This window comes from Catharus ustulatus, chromosome 8 (assembly GCF_009819885.2).
Source record: "Catharus ustulatus isolate bCatUst1 chromosome 8, bCatUst1.pri.v2, whole genome shotgun sequence".
Taxonomy (NCBI): domain Eukaryota; kingdom Metazoa; phylum Chordata; class Aves; order Passeriformes; family Turdidae; genus Catharus; species Catharus ustulatus.
In genome coordinates this window covers 14,606,798-14,626,520 of record NC_046228.1, presented here as the reverse complement: position 1 = coordinate 14,626,520, position 19,723 = coordinate 14,606,798, and the positions used below count along the sequence as shown (strand labels likewise).

Genomic DNA, 19,723 nt, shown 5'->3' with positions numbered 1-19,723 from the left:
AATCTTTTTTAGAAGCAGAGACCTTAGTCAGAGCACTGTAAGTGTTAATAGTACCATCTACAAAGATCACCTTCATCTCCAGCTCGGCTGAGCACACACGGTTCCCTCTTACTGGTTAATGTGCTGCTTGGCTCAGTGCTGGGACACCTCAGTGCAGCTGGGAAGCTCAAAAGGTATTGCTCTGCAAACCCTGATAAAACAGGCAGCCTTCCTCTACATTCATTTCTAACTCTGTCAAGCTTATTATAATAAATCCAAAGCCAGTGTCCCTTTACTGGTAAAATATTTAGTGTTCTCTGTTTGACTTTCATTCCTCAGAACTGTTTGTCAAGAAAGTTCTATATATCCTCAGATAATTATCTCACTATTGGCCTCAGGAATATAGAATATTCTTTTAGCAAACGACCATATCTGTGCCATGTCAGGCTTAGTTAGAGATTAATAATGGGTGCTGTTAATCTGCCTACAAATTTTCAAGTTCACAGTATCTTACAGCTACACTGAGATTGACCATGCACAATAAATATCAGTCTCAAAAGCATGCAACTTAGCAGCAACAGGGAAGACAGGCAAAATGCAAATTGGACAAATTTAAGTTTGTTCAATAATACACCTCAAACTTTGACTCAGTATAAGCTTATTTTCTTTCATATTCTATTCTAATATTAAGTATTCCACAGGATTATACAAAAATTTGACATGCTCATGCCCGTATTTAACATGCACAAAGACCATCAAGTTGACAACTATACTGAAGCGTTCTGGACACAGTAAGAGCAATGCCAATTTTGACATCTGGATTTCTGAACAAAAGAAGGGAGGATATTTGGTATATCACCATAAGAAAAATGTCTGCATTCCTAATGGTGGCATTCTATGCTCCACAGCCATGGTAACCCTTGAAACATTATTTCTTAACAGTCTTTTAACAAGTAAGATCAATATGAAAAGGCAGATAATTCTATAGTCCAATTATAAATTTTGTTCTCTCAACTTATGTGTGGTATTTTTCAATTCATTCTGCTAAGATCAACTAATCTGACTTGCTTGTAGTAAAATAATTATTTTAGCAATTAATGCTTGTATTTCTAAGCTCTACTAGATCATTCAGGACTGAAACAGAAACTTTTGTCATTCCACCAGACCAAAATCAGACATAAAACATTATTTTTCTGGTTTTGACCTTTTTTCCTCATTTTTATAAATTTTAAGGATAATTATTTTTGGCTTGATTGGCTAGATTCGAATTTTTTTTTACTTTTGCAAAATTACGCTTTTAAGTGACACTAAGATATTAGCATTCCAGGTGAAGCTTATTAATTGTTTTATATTTAGTTCATTGTACAGCTTTTAGATACTCACTTTTAGGCACTCTAAGCCACTGATATTGTAACACCATCATCATGAACACAGACCTGGTAATCAGAATTCTCGTACTCAGACCAAACGAGTGCAGTTAAAAATTCTTCCACCCGTGATTTCATTCACTTGAACTATGTTAATTATGGTCCTGAGCCCTGTGAACATCTTCAAACTCCTTTCTCTCACTTTCTTTATCCACACAAATCCAGCAAGCTGCTGTGATAAAGACTTTTACTGCGAATTTTCACAGTTTATGTATGATACACAATGTACCAAGTGCACTTTGTTAGATCGCTGATCACACTGTTTCATATAACCTCTGCACAAATGTGATGTATATTGTTTAAAATCTTGCATCTCAGCCAAATGGAAACAGATTACTGAACTGTGCAGACCTCATCTAAAAAACAGGGACAAATTTCTGCCAGATTTCAAGTCTGAATGTTTCAAAGTGTTCAGGGAAAAGAGGGGAATGGATGCAAATCCCAGTTTTGCATGATTTCTTTAAATCTTGGCCAAAGCACATTTGTCCTCAGAAAGAATCCATCTGCTTTTTAATGAACCTCTGTAAGAAGTTAACCCCTGGCTTAACCTAAAATGAACCAAGCAATAACCAAAGGATCTGATGAAACTATTCACACCAGAGATTAAAACACAGAATTAGAATAAATCTGTACTAAGCTCTAAGAAGATACTTCTGCCTATTGCAAGAGAAAAAAAATCTAAGAATTAAACTTCCAACGTTTTAAGTGTTGCATTGGAGAAATTAGTCCACATTTTAGAAGACTTTGAAGAAACGTTTTGTACAAATAATCTATATAATGCTACATTTGCCTGAAGGGGCAACACTATTTTAATGACAATACTTCATTCTAGGAAAATACAATGCACAATTCTATTAAACAGTCATAAAAATAGGGCATAGAACATTTTTAAAAGAGTTCTGTGGTGCAGTAAATTAGACCTTTTTTTCTCAAAAAAAAATCTTTACAACCTGTACTCATCTTTCAACCAAGATGATCAAGAATGGCAAGAATGGGTAGTCAAATTTATAATGGTTCAAATTATCTTAAAAAATGAAAAAAAAAAAGTAATTCCAAATTATGGGAGATGTGTAGAAACTGAACTGAGCATTATTCCAAGCAAAAATCATACAGATCAAATGATTCCTGATGTAATGTTAATGATTCCTGGTTTTGCTGATGAAATTGTCTTATATCAAGAATAGACGACTCCACAGAAGTTTCTTCAGGATAAAATAAATGATAATTCTTTGGGTCTGGTAACAGTTAATTGATTTTATGATGACAATCACTAATTAAAGGTTACCTGCAAATAACCTGGAAACAGGCAGCACAAATCATCAGGGGTGGTGTATGTATGTATATAGTGGAACTGGAACCTTCCTGTGCAAGACATGCAAAGCTCAAATTACTTCACTGCCTCCATCTCTGAAAGTAGAGAGCAAAGAGGGGACAGAGGATAAAGATCTGCAGAAGTGCCTCATATTCCACCAGTCATTTCTTCCTTTCTTACAGTGTTCCCTGAAGTCCTTTCTGTGATGTGGTTAGGATGAAAAGTAAGAAGCAAGACATTCACATTCAATTTAATTGCATAAAGTCTTCTATGAAGTTAGGTAAAACTACATGGATGCACTTAAGTATTACAGTACTAACACCTAGAAATTCTTTGTTTTCAGCAATACAATAAAATTAAATGAATATATTATTAAAAACACACAAGCAAATAAAGCAGAAAATGAAGTTTATGCAATCCCAAATTTAACATACAAAAAAAATGCACAAAATAGCTGACATGCAAAAGAGAAATGTCAGTAAAGAACAAAACCAAATTGCTTTGCCTTTTAGCACTGGAGGATGTAGATAGCTTGCTGGGTAATTGGCTGATTGACTGCTCTGCTAACTTTCTGGGTGAGTGGTGGAGCAGAGAGGCTGCCTTCCTTCAGGCTCACTGCTGGCATGCTGGCACTGATATTATACATACATGCACATGCACTCTCTTTTTTCATTTCTTTGAACCCATACTCTCTGTCTCACACAGGAGCTTGAAAATTCAATGGGAAATAAAAGGTAATTGCACCCAGAACCAATATTGCCAAACTGCCAGTATTGTTCTATCAGTTCATACTTATCTTACATTAATTTATTCTAGCAACTTGGTACAAACAGTGCACTCACGTAGCTCTGAGTTAGAAATCTACTACTGTTTTAATATTGAAACAAGAGAAGTACCATTTCTAGTTTCACTTCAGCCTGATGGAAGTAGGAAAGTGAGCAGCAGCTGCTCTCACAGTTTACTTTTTTAACATTAGCCCATTACTAAAGTTTGACAGTAAAACCTGTAACTAGCATAAAAGGTTCTTTCAGTTGTTCTGCAAGACCAGTAATACTGTGCATGATCCCATCTGCTTTTTGCTGGCTCACCACACTTCATTAGGGTTTGTTTTTCATATATCATCTTTTAAATGTTGAACTACACAATGACTTAATAGGTCATCAGAAAAGCTTTGGTTTCAGAAAACGTGCATTTAATGGAAATGTGACTGAGGATCGCAAAATAGTGTAAATGTTGTTTACCCTTCCCAGCAATTTTGTAAATAGTAAGTTTTCCTTAAATCCAGTTTATGAAAACAGTATCCACAGCTGCTTTTAGAGGCAAGTAACATACCAAGAAAATGGGGCAGTCAATGGCACTTCATAGTATACCACCAGTGGCTTAAATAGCACACTACAGCAACATATGCAAAAACTCCATAACGTGCAAGCATTTAAATAAATAAACAGAAATCACACAGTTAATGCTCTACAGTTCATTAAAAATGCTACAGTTTCAGCCAACTGAACCTCAACCTCACTATGACACATCAAGTATTTAAAGAAATTAATTCCCCAGGTTCATTTAGCAGAAGAAAGGCTGGCACACCCCAAGTTACATGAGCTGTAGCAACAGCAGCAACAATGACGTACCTGTACCAGCCTTTGTGTAAGTTGGCATCAGCCCAGAGCCCCGAAGAGTTCATGCTCATTGCTGGCAAATGCTCAGCTCCATGTGTGCAGACATAGCCTTCATAAATTATGGCTCTACACTCTTTGTAGGTACCAGGCAGGGTTTCATTTCCCAGCCTGCATCTACTTTTTTTCCTAAAATGCCTGCTAATGAAATAGCTGCTCAGTGGCATGCTCTGTTTTCTCAAGAAACTTTGGCTGCTCCTGTGAAAAAGAGTTGAGCATTGGGGAGCAGCACCTCTACAAAAACATGGAGACACAGAAGAGTCACAAGTGCTACTGAGAAACATTAGCTGGGCTGGAGAAATGAAACTCTGCTTCGCCAACCTTTGTAAGCACTAAACTTGTTCTTTTACTGAGGCATTGTCATACAAAAAAACTTTTATAGATTTGTGGGGAAACAGGCCAAAAGTAAGATTATAGGACTTCATGCACACTTATGGAACTGCTTAAATAATTATTCAGGTATAGAATGCAAGACATAAACAAAGTGCCTGTTGTGCTATTGTAGCTCAATACAGTAAGAATAAGCAGACAGAATAATGAAAGAACATGAATACAACAACAAAGGACAGAAATGTAATCTTTTATTATGCAATTTGTGTAAAAAGAGAGATCTTTGGGGACTTTTCAAAGGACAGAGATCTAAAATGAGAAAACAAGACTTTAGGACATGTACCCTTTAGCACAGCAACTCAATACAGAGGTCAGAAAACCAGAAATTTCCTTATGTAAGGAAGAATAATAGAATTTCTGCATAAAGATCAATTCCATCCAACATGCCACTAGTGACCACTTAAAAATACTTGATCCTCCACCTCTGTGTTAATACTTACTATTTTATAATACCATTTTTCTACTTCTGTTCTATGTTTTTCCTTTCATTGTCACTGCTTATCACAGATTTGAGCAAGGCAAGTAGAAAGGTAGGAAATTAATGAATGAAGGAGAAGTTATGTCAGAGCTATTAGCTAAGATGAATTTTCTCATCTTACAGTAACACAGAGTCTGAATACATGAGTAGATAGCTCAATGAAACCAGGGAGCAGCTGTTGTGCAATAACATAGTCAATAGGGAGAAATGAGAGAAATGTCTCATTTCTGTTCCAAGTGAAAGACATTTAATTTGACTTACTCAAATAAATTACAAAGTAATCATAAGAGACTGCTACTCAAACACCTGAATGCAGGGAAATCACAAGAGAAGACCTGTAACAAAAGGTCTATATTTTACCCTCTGTGCAGATGACTGAGTTTAGAAAAAAAGAAAAAGAAAAAGTTCAATTTACTGAATTCTCAGTAATGGAGAGGGCAAACAGGAGCACCTCCACCCATCCAGCACTCAACCTGAAAATAGAGACAACAAAAATAAAAATAGGATGGAAAGTAGGAATTGATTCAATGTCCTCTGCAGGAAGCTTTAAATTTTCACTGGTTTCTTTACGTAACCCTTGGTCAGCACTGGCTTGTTACGCAAGGCCAGAGAAAGCAGCTTTGTACAGACTCCTAAACCCTAAAGTCAGTGAATTTCCCAAGGATATTTATTTACTGCATGTAGATGGTCCTGAGGGGTCTTTTCTATATCCAACTGTATCGGTTTTACAACATGAACAACTTCTGAATGCTAAACTAAGCTGAAATTGTACTCATCTGAGTATTCCATTAACTAGATTAAAATCAATTTTTTAAACTATAAAGAGAGTACATTGCCATTAAGTACAAAATAAATCTTTGCAGATAATAATCTTACTTTTAGATACACTTCAGGTGTCGTGCCCATAATTTTTTAAGGATATGTACAATTCATAGTTATTTTCATGATGTCACTAAGAGATTATCATATTTTTGGCTTGCTGAGATGAGAAAAGTGAGTATTACATCACTGTTTATAAAGGATGAACCCTACAAAGAGAAAGGGATTAGTTTAAGTTAAAGGAAAACGGTACTATAAAATCATATGGATAAAAATAGGCCATGAGTACATTTAGATCACATATCAGAAAAAGTAGAAATAAATATTTGGAGCAGCCTTCAAATTATTTGTTCAGTTTGATACTGTTTATGCATGAATATGACTTACTAGAGGTAGAAATTGCAGCTCGTGACATGAATTTTTGCATATCCAGAGCTGAATCCTCCCCAGGCATAGTCCAGGACCAGCAACATTTATTAATTTCTTGTTTGATGCAGAACATGGCTTCAGGAGTTTCCACTGCTCTTCCTGTTTTTCTGAAAAAGGCTAAGAGAGGGTGTACTGGATAGTTTACACAGGTAACCTGCTCCAGTCCAGGACTGACCAACCAGTGCCTGTGTTGGTGCACCTTGCTGGCACAGCCATGGCTAAAGGAACTGTCAGAATGGCTGATGAGGATTTACTGGTTACAGTGGCAAAGACATGTAAAAGAAAAATTTAAAAACCCAACCTGTGGCACATTACAATTTCTTCCTTTGTGACACATTAAAAGTTTCAGAGTCATTATGCTGAGCTGAAGTTCCAGTGTTCTTAATGGAGTGCTGGAAAACTGTTAATGGACTGCCTCGTTTATGGTGTCTGTGATGAGAGGGAGAGCTGAACAAATTTTCTTTTTATCCCTGGAAGTTCAGGCTGGCTGCAACCCATTCTGGTCTTACATTCCTAAATATTTTTGTGAGTTCACATAACTCTGTACAGTAGGAAAGCTTAATACAGTATTTGAACTTCACTCAAATGGGAGAATTGTCCCTGGTGAGGCACTTGTACTTCTCAGAAATACCTAAAAGCAATTAATGGGACAAAAGGGAAAAAAGCATCAAATTCTCAATTTAGCTGCTGACATAGTACATAAAACACTGTTTTGTTCTGAACACAATGTACTTTAAACTGCCCTTTCAGCTGAAAAGCATGTCTTTAAGGTCTTTAAAAAAGTATTAACTTACTTTGCATGAACAAACAAATGGGAATACTGAATGTAAAAATAAGTGGTAAAACACACTTGGTGAAAGTAATAAATGTCTGAGTACATACATTAGCTGTAAAACTTTCTTTCATTGGCCATTAATTACAGCGTCATGGCAGAAGTGTTGCAGTTAGGGCTCAGGGTGTGCTTTTTAATAAATTTGGCTTTTACAAGCACCTACAGCTAACATATTTTTCCTGACTTAGCATCTTTCGTATTTTTTCATAAAGAGAGATTAATTGACTTTAAGAGATTCAAGTTGCCCTTTTGGCAGTTTCCTGGGTTATAAAGGCATGATAAAAACATTTTTCTTATGCCTCAACAAGTTTCTTGCATTATGCTAACTCAAGTGGCTTATTTTTAACTTAAACTGCTTATTTTTATCAGATTAATCCCAATACCATTGCATATACCAATGTTATTTCATTTTTTCAAGTTAACAAACAAATAAAAATACGCATTTCATTTCAGCACAATGTTTCTCTCTGTATTCTCCTCAGCAAAAACGCTTTCTAAAGCGGCATGTAGTGGAATTTTGTAATTCTTTTTTTTCCACAGAATATGTGCATAGCTCAGACTATACAAACATCGTCTATAGCTCTCCCAGTCACTTTCCATTTCAAGAACGAGGCAATTTGTGTTAACACAAGACAGCTTATCATGTGCTAAGTCTGCATGCAATTTTCTCGTGAGAACAACCATTTTGTACCTACTTGACACATGCAGCACTATACTACACCCAACTAATCAATTCTGTCTATATTAAGAAGTGGGGAGAAAAACTGCCCACAGCTGTTATATTACATCAGCTTTCCTAACTACTTCAGACAACTCATTTTGCGGATTTTTTCTTTCTTTAAACTAAACTGGCATAAACCATAGCCCTTCTTTCCATTCCTTTTCAATTCTATTCTCTTTATTTTTTTTTTATTTTGCCTTCTCGGAGATTATTGGTGAAGCACAAGCGTCAAGAGAACAAGCTGTGCTTTCTGCAGGCATCCCAGAAGTTTGGAGGGCAGCAAGCTCCCAGGGTCATTGGTACCCTTGGAGCATTTACAGACTAGCATGATATGAATGAGAAATAGCACATTTTCATCTGAGATCTCCCAGCCTACTCTACAGACATGCACTTTTGGCAGACAAGAATTTAAATACATAGGGGGGTTTGCCCTTATAAGTAAGCAACTGAGAAATGTCTGTCGATTGATATCAAGTCAGAGGTCAGACAGAAAAAGAAAATTATCAATAGGGCCCAGAAAACTCTCTGGAAGGACTGAGTTTGGATTTTCTCTTTGGATACTCACTTTTACCCAGCGCCACCGTGATGCTGAGATGTCCCTAGTCAGAACTTGAGGTCTCTCACATTTTATATATGGATACTACCAGGAGAGAAAACTTCCTGGTCTTCTATACAGTGAACATGTTAACATTGCATCTGAATAACACTGATATATAATATTTTCTGGAGTTTGAGAGGGTTATTCCTCCAATAGCCTACAACTGAAGAATCAAACCCACATACTGAATAAAAGGATTCAACCACCAATTCACCTCACAGTTCCCTTCATGAGATTAGCTCAGTTGCTGATGAACTAACACTAATTTTTATCAGTTTGGTTCCCCAAGGCTCTCTGCCTTCATACAAACTGCCCTAAAACCACATTTCTGTTCTTCCTACTGTTTCAATCAGCCTGTGTTTCTTCAGAGAAACACAGTTGGCATAAGTCCTAAGCATTATAGTTCAGCTTTGTCAATCAAGGGATTCTATATTTTGTGACAATAAAGCAGTTCAAATGAAAACTTTGTCTCTGATAAAGATGGTCCTGTGAAAGTGCTGTGTCCCCTACTGAACATTTTTAATCTGCCATGCTCACATTTCCAACAGAAATCTGTTTTGCAAATAGTTCCACTCAAAAGTCCATGGATGCAGCCTGGCAAACCACCGACATCTTAAATACTGGCGCCACACCATGCCCGTGCCAGCAGTTGGCAATTCTGTGCCCAAGCTGAAACCACAGTTCCATGTCAGGACCAGAGGAACACAACCTCAGCAGTGCATTCAGAACAGCATCAACACCCATCCTGCCCATGAGCAGCACCTGGAGGGAAGGCAGCGCTGAGCAGGTCTCAGATCTCACACAAGCCATGGAATTCAGAGCAAAGACATGGCCTGGGAGCCCACGTTGTTTCCAGGGGAAAACAAGTATACCACAGAACCAGACAAATGAATGAGGCAGTTTAGGAGGCAAACAAAAAAAAGTCTTAAGGTATAAAGAGAAGATGGGAATCTGGACCCTTGCCCTAGAACAATGGGATTGATTTCCTAACCTGTTCTTCAGACTTAATTAAATTAAGTCTTAATTAATTAAACTGCTATTTTTGAACAGCACTGTAATATCTCAAAGGAAAAATCCTCCTTTTCTAGAATTATTGCTTTTTTTTCTTTTGCATATTACAGCACAGCAGCTCTACAGCAATAGACATACAGGGTATTTTCCTGTTGTCTCATCCTCTAAAATATAATGTATGTGATGTCTAATAGTCTGTATTGTGACTTTGTACTGGAAAAGAACAAATGAATAGAGGAAAAAAATGCATTACCTCTCTGTCACACTGCGTTACGAGTGCTTTGATAGATAGTTCATGGTTGTAAGACTTACAGTATGCACAGTCTGTTAGAAAGAGGGTAGTGTAATTTTACTTTTAATTTCTAACTCCTCTGTTTCTGACAGTCATATTAAGATCAGAAGTTTTACAATTCCTGATAGAATGCTAAATCCTTGATACCACACATTAGAAGATAATGGATTCTGTCATTTAGCTAGTTAGGAGGTTGCTTTTTTGATTTTTTTTTTAACTTGCTGTTAGGGAGGGCAGTGTCAAAAAACACTCAGCTTTTGTACTACTAAATTAGTAACTTACTGTTAGCCATAGGATAAAGTGATCCAATAAGGACCACAGAATTAAAATGAATAGGCAATTTTTAATTAAGTTTGCCCAGTTTGACTTGTGACATTATTCTGCCTCTGTTTCTCCTCTGGTTTCTCAAAATTTCTGTGCAATGATAGCAAATTGGACACCCTCCTCCTGTGCAAATCATTAAAACACTGCCTGCAGCAAAAGGATCCTCACTTTGAAAAGCAATTCACCCTGTGCTCCTTTACCAACAGTGAGGAACAACAGTGGCTTTTCCAAGTCCAGATCCATGACATTTTCCAAGGTTCCTTAAGTCTGCTGTTGCTTCTTGCTGCTTTTATGTAACCAAGCAGGTATTTTCAATGAGCATCAGTATCCTCCATCTGCACTTGTGTATTCGTGCCCATTAAGATCTCTTCCCAGTCAGGGCAGGAATGTACAAAAATGACCCCATATGAGGCAGAAATGTAAAATAATTGGCATTACACAAACATAAATGTATTTTTTCTTGTTTTCTCTCACTTGATAAGTTGAGCTCTCACAGCACTATTAGACTTGGAGATACTAACAAGCAATACAGATAAAAAACATAGAAGGGTAGAGAGAAATCAAGTGACGGACAAAAATTGAATGAAAATTTTAAAAAACTCCAAAATAAGACAGTCCTTGATTTCCAGGTATTTCTCTCAAATAAAAGCCTCTTCTTTCACAGATTTTCTTCTTTCAAAATATTCTCTTGTTTAACATCAACATATAAATATTGTATTATCTAACTGTTATACATTTGCTGCAGTATGCATATAATTCGCTATTTATATGAAGTCTTTTATGATTAAGAAGAATTGTTTTCAAGTCAAAGTCATAGAAGCTAAAAAGTTGTATTTTTAATTGAATGGAATGCCTAAAATATAACATCTTCCAGAATCAGATAATGACAAAAGAAATCTGTCAATAAATAAATATGGTTGGGTAAAAACTTTGTTCAACCTAAACAGTGAATTAGAAATAATGAGATAATCTAGCTAATTAAGCAATAAGGGAGACTTCTCATTGTAACATTAAATTTTATTTGCAATTACTAAATTTGTGGGTTTGTATGATTTAGAAGATATAATTCAAATATTGCAAATGTTAATGAGAAATTCTTATTTGATGCTAAAAAAACCCCTGGCAGTGAGGAACTGAAGGTACTCTGGTGCTTCAAGGATCATTTTCATATCTCCTTTCAGTATCATATCAGGCTCCTACCAATCTCACCAAGCCATGCCATTAAAATTTTAAAACATTAAAATGATTTTATAGAAAATGTATTTTGTAGAACTAAATTGATTTTATGGAAAAAATACTCTTTTGACAGGTATTTAATTATTTTTCAATAATACAATAATACGTTACAATCTCCATTGACAGGTGCATAAAGTCAGATATTTAAAGAGAACATTCATTTAAGTGAACATCTCTCTCTTCTGTCTGTACCAGAATATATCTGACATTGGCATTATGGAGTAGCATGACCACAATTACCACAATGACAGAAAACCAAGCACCAAAGAGAGGCAAAATCCCTGGGCTGCAGCCACCACAAAGACAGAATGGTGTGAGGAAATGCAGGAGGAGTCACAGGAGGGGTAAGGAATCTGGTTCTAACCCAGTGATATGATAAAAAAAAAACAGAAAAAACCCAAAAACTTAAAGTAGCTGACAGTGGCATTTACTACCAAGGAAAATATGAGATGGCTAAGGAGGTTTGTGTATTAAACTGCAAAGAATACAGTCCAATTTACTAGCTTAACACTCATTTTCTTGGTAGAAATTGCTTTTCTCCATGCTCCAGGATGAGCCTTAAATGCCATTCATTTCACAAAAAGCTATTCTAATTTTAGGTGATAAATTATTATGATATGTGTAACTATTTTCTTTCATCTTTCTGATCTGTCCACTGCCTTCATTCACTGGGTTTGTTTTCCCTTCCAGTATTTCTAAGGTCTTTATCTCCTGGGTATCTCCAACCCTCCAAACCAACTACCTGCAATAGATGTGTCTCTGAATGAAAGAGGTACCTTAACTTCAGCAATTTAGGAATTTTCAGAACTTAGTTTTTTAAACTCAGTATTTACAAGTGCCTTTGTACAGACCATACTGCAGGCAAACACACCTATCAATTAATACCAACCTGGCAGCTGCATCAGCTGCTTCTAGGGCTGACAAAGGGAACTCTCCTGCCTCATGCAAACACTGGCATCATCAGAATTAAAAAGATAAACGCTTCATCTGACACTGAAACCAACAGGGAAACTCCAAGTTCTATAATTGCCAAGAGGAACACGAATCCTCTTCAGTCTAGTTCAGAGTACAGGCACAAAGCACAGCCTTGCTCCTGGAGAAAAATTCTTCCTCAAGACTATTCCCATCTTCCTGCATCTACCAGAATGTGATCCATCACTTCAAACAGTAATGCAGTACTTTGAGTTTTTGTAAACAATTACAAACCAGCACAGTAAACATTTTACATGGAAAACTGCTTAGATTTCCTCAGGTGTCCTAGACATACTACTAAACAAGAAAAAATAATGGGTGCAGGACCTGTACTTTTATTATTTGCAAAAAAACTTCAGATGGAGAGTTTTCTTTTTCCATATTTCTCCAAATACAAAAACTGGGGAAAAATGAATAATTTTATTCATTCTATGACTATTTACACAACAAACAGCCTTAAGAAACAGATTTTTAGATTGCCCTTTCCTTGAATACCATCACAGCATTTCTCTAAACACACAGCTCAGTGCCATGTGAGGTTGCCAAGGTTATCAATTTATTTTCTTTTAAAAGTGTTCGCACAGAGTTAGGGGCACACTCCTCAGATGCAAGATCTTCAAGGAAAAAGAAAAAAAAAAGTAGCCAAAAATGTTGCACAGTTGGATCATGGCGGTCAGTCTGAAATATTATGAGATCATAATAACCAGTATTTTTCTCTGTTTACAACAATCCAAAAAAGAACACACATTCTAAACTTAATGTATGAAGTTTCTAACTTTAAAGATGGCATATGCAATGCATTGAAAGTAAAACTGTTCACAGTTTCTTTGAGCATATTTCCAATCCTCCACAGTACCTAGGAAGAACATCTGTTTCTTTGTGGGTGTGCACATGCACATTTCAAATGTATGGACAGGGAAAAAATGAAGAGGATAGTAATTTAGAAAATGCAAATTGTATGTTAAAAAAAAAAAAAAAAAATCAACCCCTTTTATTTTACACTTCCAGTAGTTCAATTTTTCTAAATAAATTCTAAATATCATATTTTTCTAACAACTGCATAACATGTTTTTTCTATGCTTGTCATTCTAGACCATTTTATCACTCAGTTTAGTGTGTTATTACTTCCACTGCACACCATAACATATAGTTGCAGAAATCTACTGGAAGAGGCTTTCAGGCAAACCTGTCTGGTAATAACTGAGGACAACATCAGTGCAGCACTGACACACGATTGGAGTTTGATGCTACAGCAGCACTTAATAAAACTACATACAAGCTAAGTGAGGCCTGGTTGAGTAAAACTAATCTATAGCACTGAAAAAAATAAAATTAAAACAAAAAATAAACTCAATGCTAAATTATTAGATATACTTCAGTATTGTTTTTCTTGTCTAGAAAACGTAACAAAGCAAGTTTCTGTAAAACAGTCAGTGCTGCTTATTAGAGCCTGGCATGCTTTTCTTCTGGCTCAGCTGGGAAAAATATGTGTAATCTTGCTTAGTGATCTTTCATCCTGATTTCCCAAGGAAACTGCTTATGCAACCATGGTCTGTTTGTGTGTGTTTCTTTATTTTTATTTGCTGGTTCCCTCCCAGTAGCTTCTGAACCCGTTAGAGGTTCAGTCACTGGGACAAAGGAGCAACAGTCTCAGAGGTACAATGCTCCTGAAAACCTAACAAAAAAGTACATGTGGTTATGAGAGAGAGCAAGTGCATACACCCAGCTCTGAAAATGCCAAGCACACAGTGGAGCCCCAGCAGCAGGAGCTCAGGGCAGGGACGCCAGGACAGGCTGCCCCAGTCAGGGTGGCTGGGGAGACAGCTCAGGGCAGGGGCTGGCCAGGCAGTTGTGCAAAGCAAGAAAATTAGCAGTGTGGATAATAGCTGAGGTACATATTGTTTTGTGCCAGCTGGCACCAGGAAGGGGGCAAAAGATTTATTTTCCCAGTCTGGATCTTGGCTTCAGGTCCAGCACAGCTGGAGCCCCTGGCCCAATCACTTCAGTCTTTGTCCCCAGAAGCTTCCCATGGACTCTGGCTGCCCAAATATCCTCAGGCATAAAAAGCCTGGCCACTGCTGGCACTAACACTATCACTTTGCTGCACACTGAGAGGGGTGGCAGTGCTTCACAGCAGCATCTATGCCCCATGCTGCCATAAGAAGGCATCTGCAAGTAACCTGGTAACCTGCACTAGCCTCTGATTCTTTGGGTGACAGCATGCTTAACCCATGCCCAGAAAATAAAAATAAATAAAAATAATTCTTAAAGAAGAAAACTGTCACAGATGTTTCCATATTGTTTAGATTTATGCAATAATTACACAACCAAATTACACAGACAATTCAGTTGTTCAGACGCCTCCAAATATTTTACTAAATGAGAGCTTTCAGATTGCTGAGACTTGAAAAGGCTACCTCACTCTTTCATGGCTTGGAAAGCCCAACTTGCCTTTTTTTATGGCACCCAGAGCATAAGAAAAACTTATTTAAATGTCTCTGATAACTCCTGCTGTTCTGGGAAGGCAGAACACTGACTGCAGACAGGGAAGGCACTGAAACTGAAATCATTACAAGCTGTCAAGTCTCTGCCCTGAGCTTCAGATCCAAACTGAATTCTCAGCCTCTTGAATGTGAAGCCAGCCATCTCCACAGGGTGTATCATAGAAATGGGTTCAAGGTGTGCATTCTCATTTAAAGAATTTACAGCCTGTAGATCTCTTCTGGTTAAATTCCACACAGCTCTTCGTATTTTAACAAACAGTTCCTTTGCCACGCTTGCTTCAAAAAAGCTTATTTATATTCTTACCTACACTTCTGATTTTATTCCAGCTCAAGGACCATATAACTGGACAGTATATTATATCTAAGTTTACAGAAAACTTTTATTCTCTCACAGTATTTCAGTTATGATCTCCACTTCTCAATGCCTCTTGCTAGTACTAAGTGTAAGCTCAATGGCACAGAGGCACATCATGATCCAGATTCCACATCACATTTGTGAGCCAACCTTTCCAAGCCAGCACATGGCAGCAATTCTTAATTTCAGAAAACTGCAACTGTGGAAAAGGATTTCCACCTCTACAGATCACTCATGAGTCATTGTTCATACACATACATAAAACTGAAAATGCACCTTTGTGAGGCACCTTTGTTTTTCAAAGTATTTTTACAAAATGCCCAGTAAAAAAAATTAGTATTCCATACATGTCTTTTGATCACTATTTTTACTAGACATTATTGCATTTCATTTTTAATATTAATGGACTATTATTAAATTACTAAACAGGAAGTAATTGTATCCCCAAACATGTTTTTCCCTGTTTTGTTGGCTCTATCCCCTGAAAACCTAGTATCAGGTTTCCTATAGCAGCAACACAGTTTGAGAAAATCTGAGATGGTAACCTTGTTATTCTTATGTTATAGTTGAAAAGAATTGCAATTTTCTGAAAAACATTTTGGGAAAAAAAAAATTCATGTCTAATATCAGAATTCTACAATAGCCTTAGTCTTAGAGAAATCAATTTTGTCTAACTCTTAGAGTGGACACTTAAGGGGTAAATAACTTTTCTTGATTTGCTTGATAGAACGAGAGCCCCACTTGGAGACAACAGCTCAGTGAGGGACCTCACTTGTGTTAACATGCTCTTGAGAATCACCAGAACCTGAGAAGACTGACACTTCTGTAATCCAATTCCTGTTGTGACATGCATTGAAAAACAAAATAATAGGGGAAAAGTTGTCACTCACTTATTGGAGTAGGGCTTCAAACCATTCTTTACCCAAAAAGAGGGCTTAAGCACTCCAGAACAGGGAAAGCCAGAATAAACAAGTCACTCAATTCCACCTGAAATTTTACTCTAATTTTTTAGAGTAAAATGGAATTATTTCATTTTCCATGTAGGCTTACACTCTTGTAGCTCATGATAACCTTAGAAAAAAAATTACTGACTCAGACAATTCTTTTCTCTATGGCACTCACATTACTTTTTCTTCTGAACAGGACCACAAGGAGTGCAAAGCCAAATTAAATGAGTAATTCTTAACTCCAGCATACCTGTGTTCCTAAGCACCTAATCTTGTAAATTTAACATTATATTAAAGGAAGCTGGATTTTCCTGCTACAGTACTTCCTTTCAGGCAAGGAATGAGAGTTCTTGATCCACTTTGATAAGTCACCAATACCAACAGCAGATGCCCCCATAGTTCTCCATTTTGAGCACCTGAAGTATTGCTCTGAATTAGGTTCTGTTGAAAAGGCAAAGCTGGGGAAACCTTTGTCCAAGAGCTAGGAGCACTCATCCAGCTGTAATTCATTCACACTCACCTCCTAGTAGAGTATTGCAGCTGTTCTCACCCCACCAGCTGAAACTGGGAATTCACAGATATTGATAAGAAGCATATGGGGCCAGAGTGGCCCCAAGTGAAACAGAAACAGAGGGGCTGAATTATGAGAATGTCATCACTTGAATTCCAGTCTTCAATTCATGAACCACTCATGGATTTTGTATTAACACCACAGACAAATAGAACTATAAACAGAGGAGATGATTCTCACTTTATCTGTACTGTTGTGAAAAATCAGAACAGGAAAATGAAATGGTTTAGACTCTGATGGTACTTGAGGCTGCACACCTACGGCAGTTTTTCTGTTTTCTCACTGTTCTTAGTTTTGTTTGTAATGTCTTTTCAGGCTGAAGTATTTCTCTCACTAGTTAACTAATACAATTCTTAAAAGTACATGCTCAGTATACTTTCTCCAATGTAAATTAAACCTTAAAGAAAACCTCAGAGGAAATGTTTTCCTTTAGTTCCAAACACTACATTATTTAGATTTACTTACATTGCAAGAAGGGAAATTAGTAAATTAAATTCTCATGTAATAAATTTGCAGACCTCTTTCCAAACCTCATATCACTGTTAATTCTAATATTAAACCAGTTTGTAAATAATGCATCACTCTCCATTCCACACTACTTAATATTCCATATAATGTAATACATTAATATTTAACATTAAGGTAAGTATTTGTTACAACTATAACTATATGCAGAGAAAATCTAATCTTCCTTAGCATAAATATTCTGACAGTCACTTTACCCAAAGCCTTCAAGGTACTTAAGGGATTGCTTTAGACCTTGAAACAAGTTGTTTATTTTTAAACCAAATTTAGGATACTCAAACATCTCAGTATGGTATACTTACCTACTTTATTCCACAACCATAAACAGCATGCATATCACACACATCTATAGTAAAAATATTAGCTGAATTGATTTTAATACATAATTTCTTTGCATATGGAAATATTCACACTACACAACACATTCATGCATTCATGAATGTAGCAACAATTTTATATCAACAGTTCTACATAATAGAGCTACTGTTACAAAGCAGCATAAAAGTAATTTAGCTTAAGCTGCAGGAGATATTGTAAGATAGCCATGACATAATGACAATCATTTTAGATGTACTGGTACCAGAAGTCGCCTATAGATCTAAAAAATAACCTTTTGGGCTTGTTCACAATTATTCTCAAATGACTGACCAATATATACAGAAAGTAGTGTTATTATAGTACAGTCGTTACTGCTTATTTATTTTCATTGAAATTTCCAAATACTTTCTTCCTCAATAGCTGCTCCTGAGCTCCTCTTCCCCCCTTCAAATATTGGCTAGAAATACATGGCCATGGAGCTTCATCAAGGTCATTGTTTGCTCCTGTGATAAATGCTGTCCAATTTGTTGACATTATAATAAAATATAATAAAAAATAAAATTAGTATAGATCTAAAATAGAAGTATTGGAGACCAACGAGTTAAATAACCCAAACTACATGTCAGGTATATCAGTGTTACCATTACACAGAGCAGTCTTTGCTGTGATAGTGTACACAGTGTAGTACAAGGCCTTGACTGGATGTTTATTTTAGTTCCAAATTGATGGCAGTGCTTTCCTGTATTTTCCACGTCCATCCCCATACACTCATTTTTATGCTGTTTCTTAACCTGACGACTGCCTAGAAACTCTACTGTGCAATACAGTTCAGAGCAGCTCAACTTCATTATCTGATGTTTGTTTCTATATTTGAAGTACAAAGACTTTTAATGAAGGTGGAGCAAGGCTGATCAGTTACTCACAGTCTCTCCAGGGATCTCAGCCCGAAGAAAGAGCCATTCTTCAACCACAAGATCTTGTTGTTACTCAGAATCCTACAAGTCAGGAAATAATCTGGTTAATAGAACATGATAATTCCACTGATCTAAAACATATAATTACAGTAAGTGACTGCTCTGTAAAATACTAATCACAAAATTCACTGCTTCATTTGCATTTTCCCATCATTGCCATAAATAAAGATTACCATTTCCTGAAGTGTATAGTTTCTTCTTTATTAAATAAAAGCACAGTCAAGAAATACGTCAAGAAATTAATTTTGACGCCAGCTTGAAAATTTTAACACTGCTAAATGCCCACACTTTACTAGTAGATTCTAAATTACCACTAAGGTATTTTCTGGGCTTCCCAGTCTGCAAAAAGGCTGGTAAAGCAAAAGGCATGTTATAAAACTGTTCCAGTAGATTAGAGGACAATAAAATCACTTTGCAGTGGCTGCTGTAGCAGGGAGGTACAAGCCATCATACCATGGATAGCTCACATATACAGACAAAGTATTTAATTTTCTATAGGAGGGACAAACAAAAACAGACAAGTCCAAAAATGTTTTCTTGTTTTAACCTCTGCACAGCAGAAATGCAGTAATTAAACTGTGTCTGACCCATCAAGCATCATCACCATCACACACTTGCAAACTGGCCCTGCATGCAGGCCATTTAAAAAGTTGTTTATTCTTCCTCTTTGCATTAAGGTACTGTGCACTCACAAGTGATCCTCTCTAGTTTAGTGATTTTCCACCACTGTATGTTCCCAGCTATTTCAGAGGCAATACAATATGAACATGTACTTGTTCTGAAGATGTTACCCTTTAAAAGCCTTTCAATATGCAAAAGAAATGGTTTGTTTTAGAAGCTGGAGAAATTGGGTTTTTAATCTAATGATTATGCAATGTGCATAAGAAACATTTGTCTCTGAAAAAAATTAATTCCAACTGCCTGAAAAATGAGTCTTTTAATGTAACATTTACAATAAATTATACTTCTCTAGTGGAAAAAGTACATTTTAAAATAAGACATGCAGCTTGCAATAAGATAGAAAGTAGTTTAA

The 19,723-nt window shown here is 36.5% G+C and overlaps 1 protein-coding gene across 1 annotated transcript in view; it reads right to left on the bottom strand.

The window, feature by feature from the left end:
* ADGRA1 (adhesion G protein-coupled receptor A1) overlaps nucleotides 1-19,723 on the bottom strand; it is a 258,969-nt gene that overhangs the window by 196,395 nt on the left and 42,851 nt on the right. Inside the window, exon 2 of the mRNA XM_033066167.1 lies at nucleotides 18,640-18,711. Coding sequence (XP_032922058.1) covers nucleotides 18,640-18,711 — 72 coding nt within the window. The remainder of the gene's footprint in view (nucleotides 1-18,639; nucleotides 18,712-19,723) is intronic.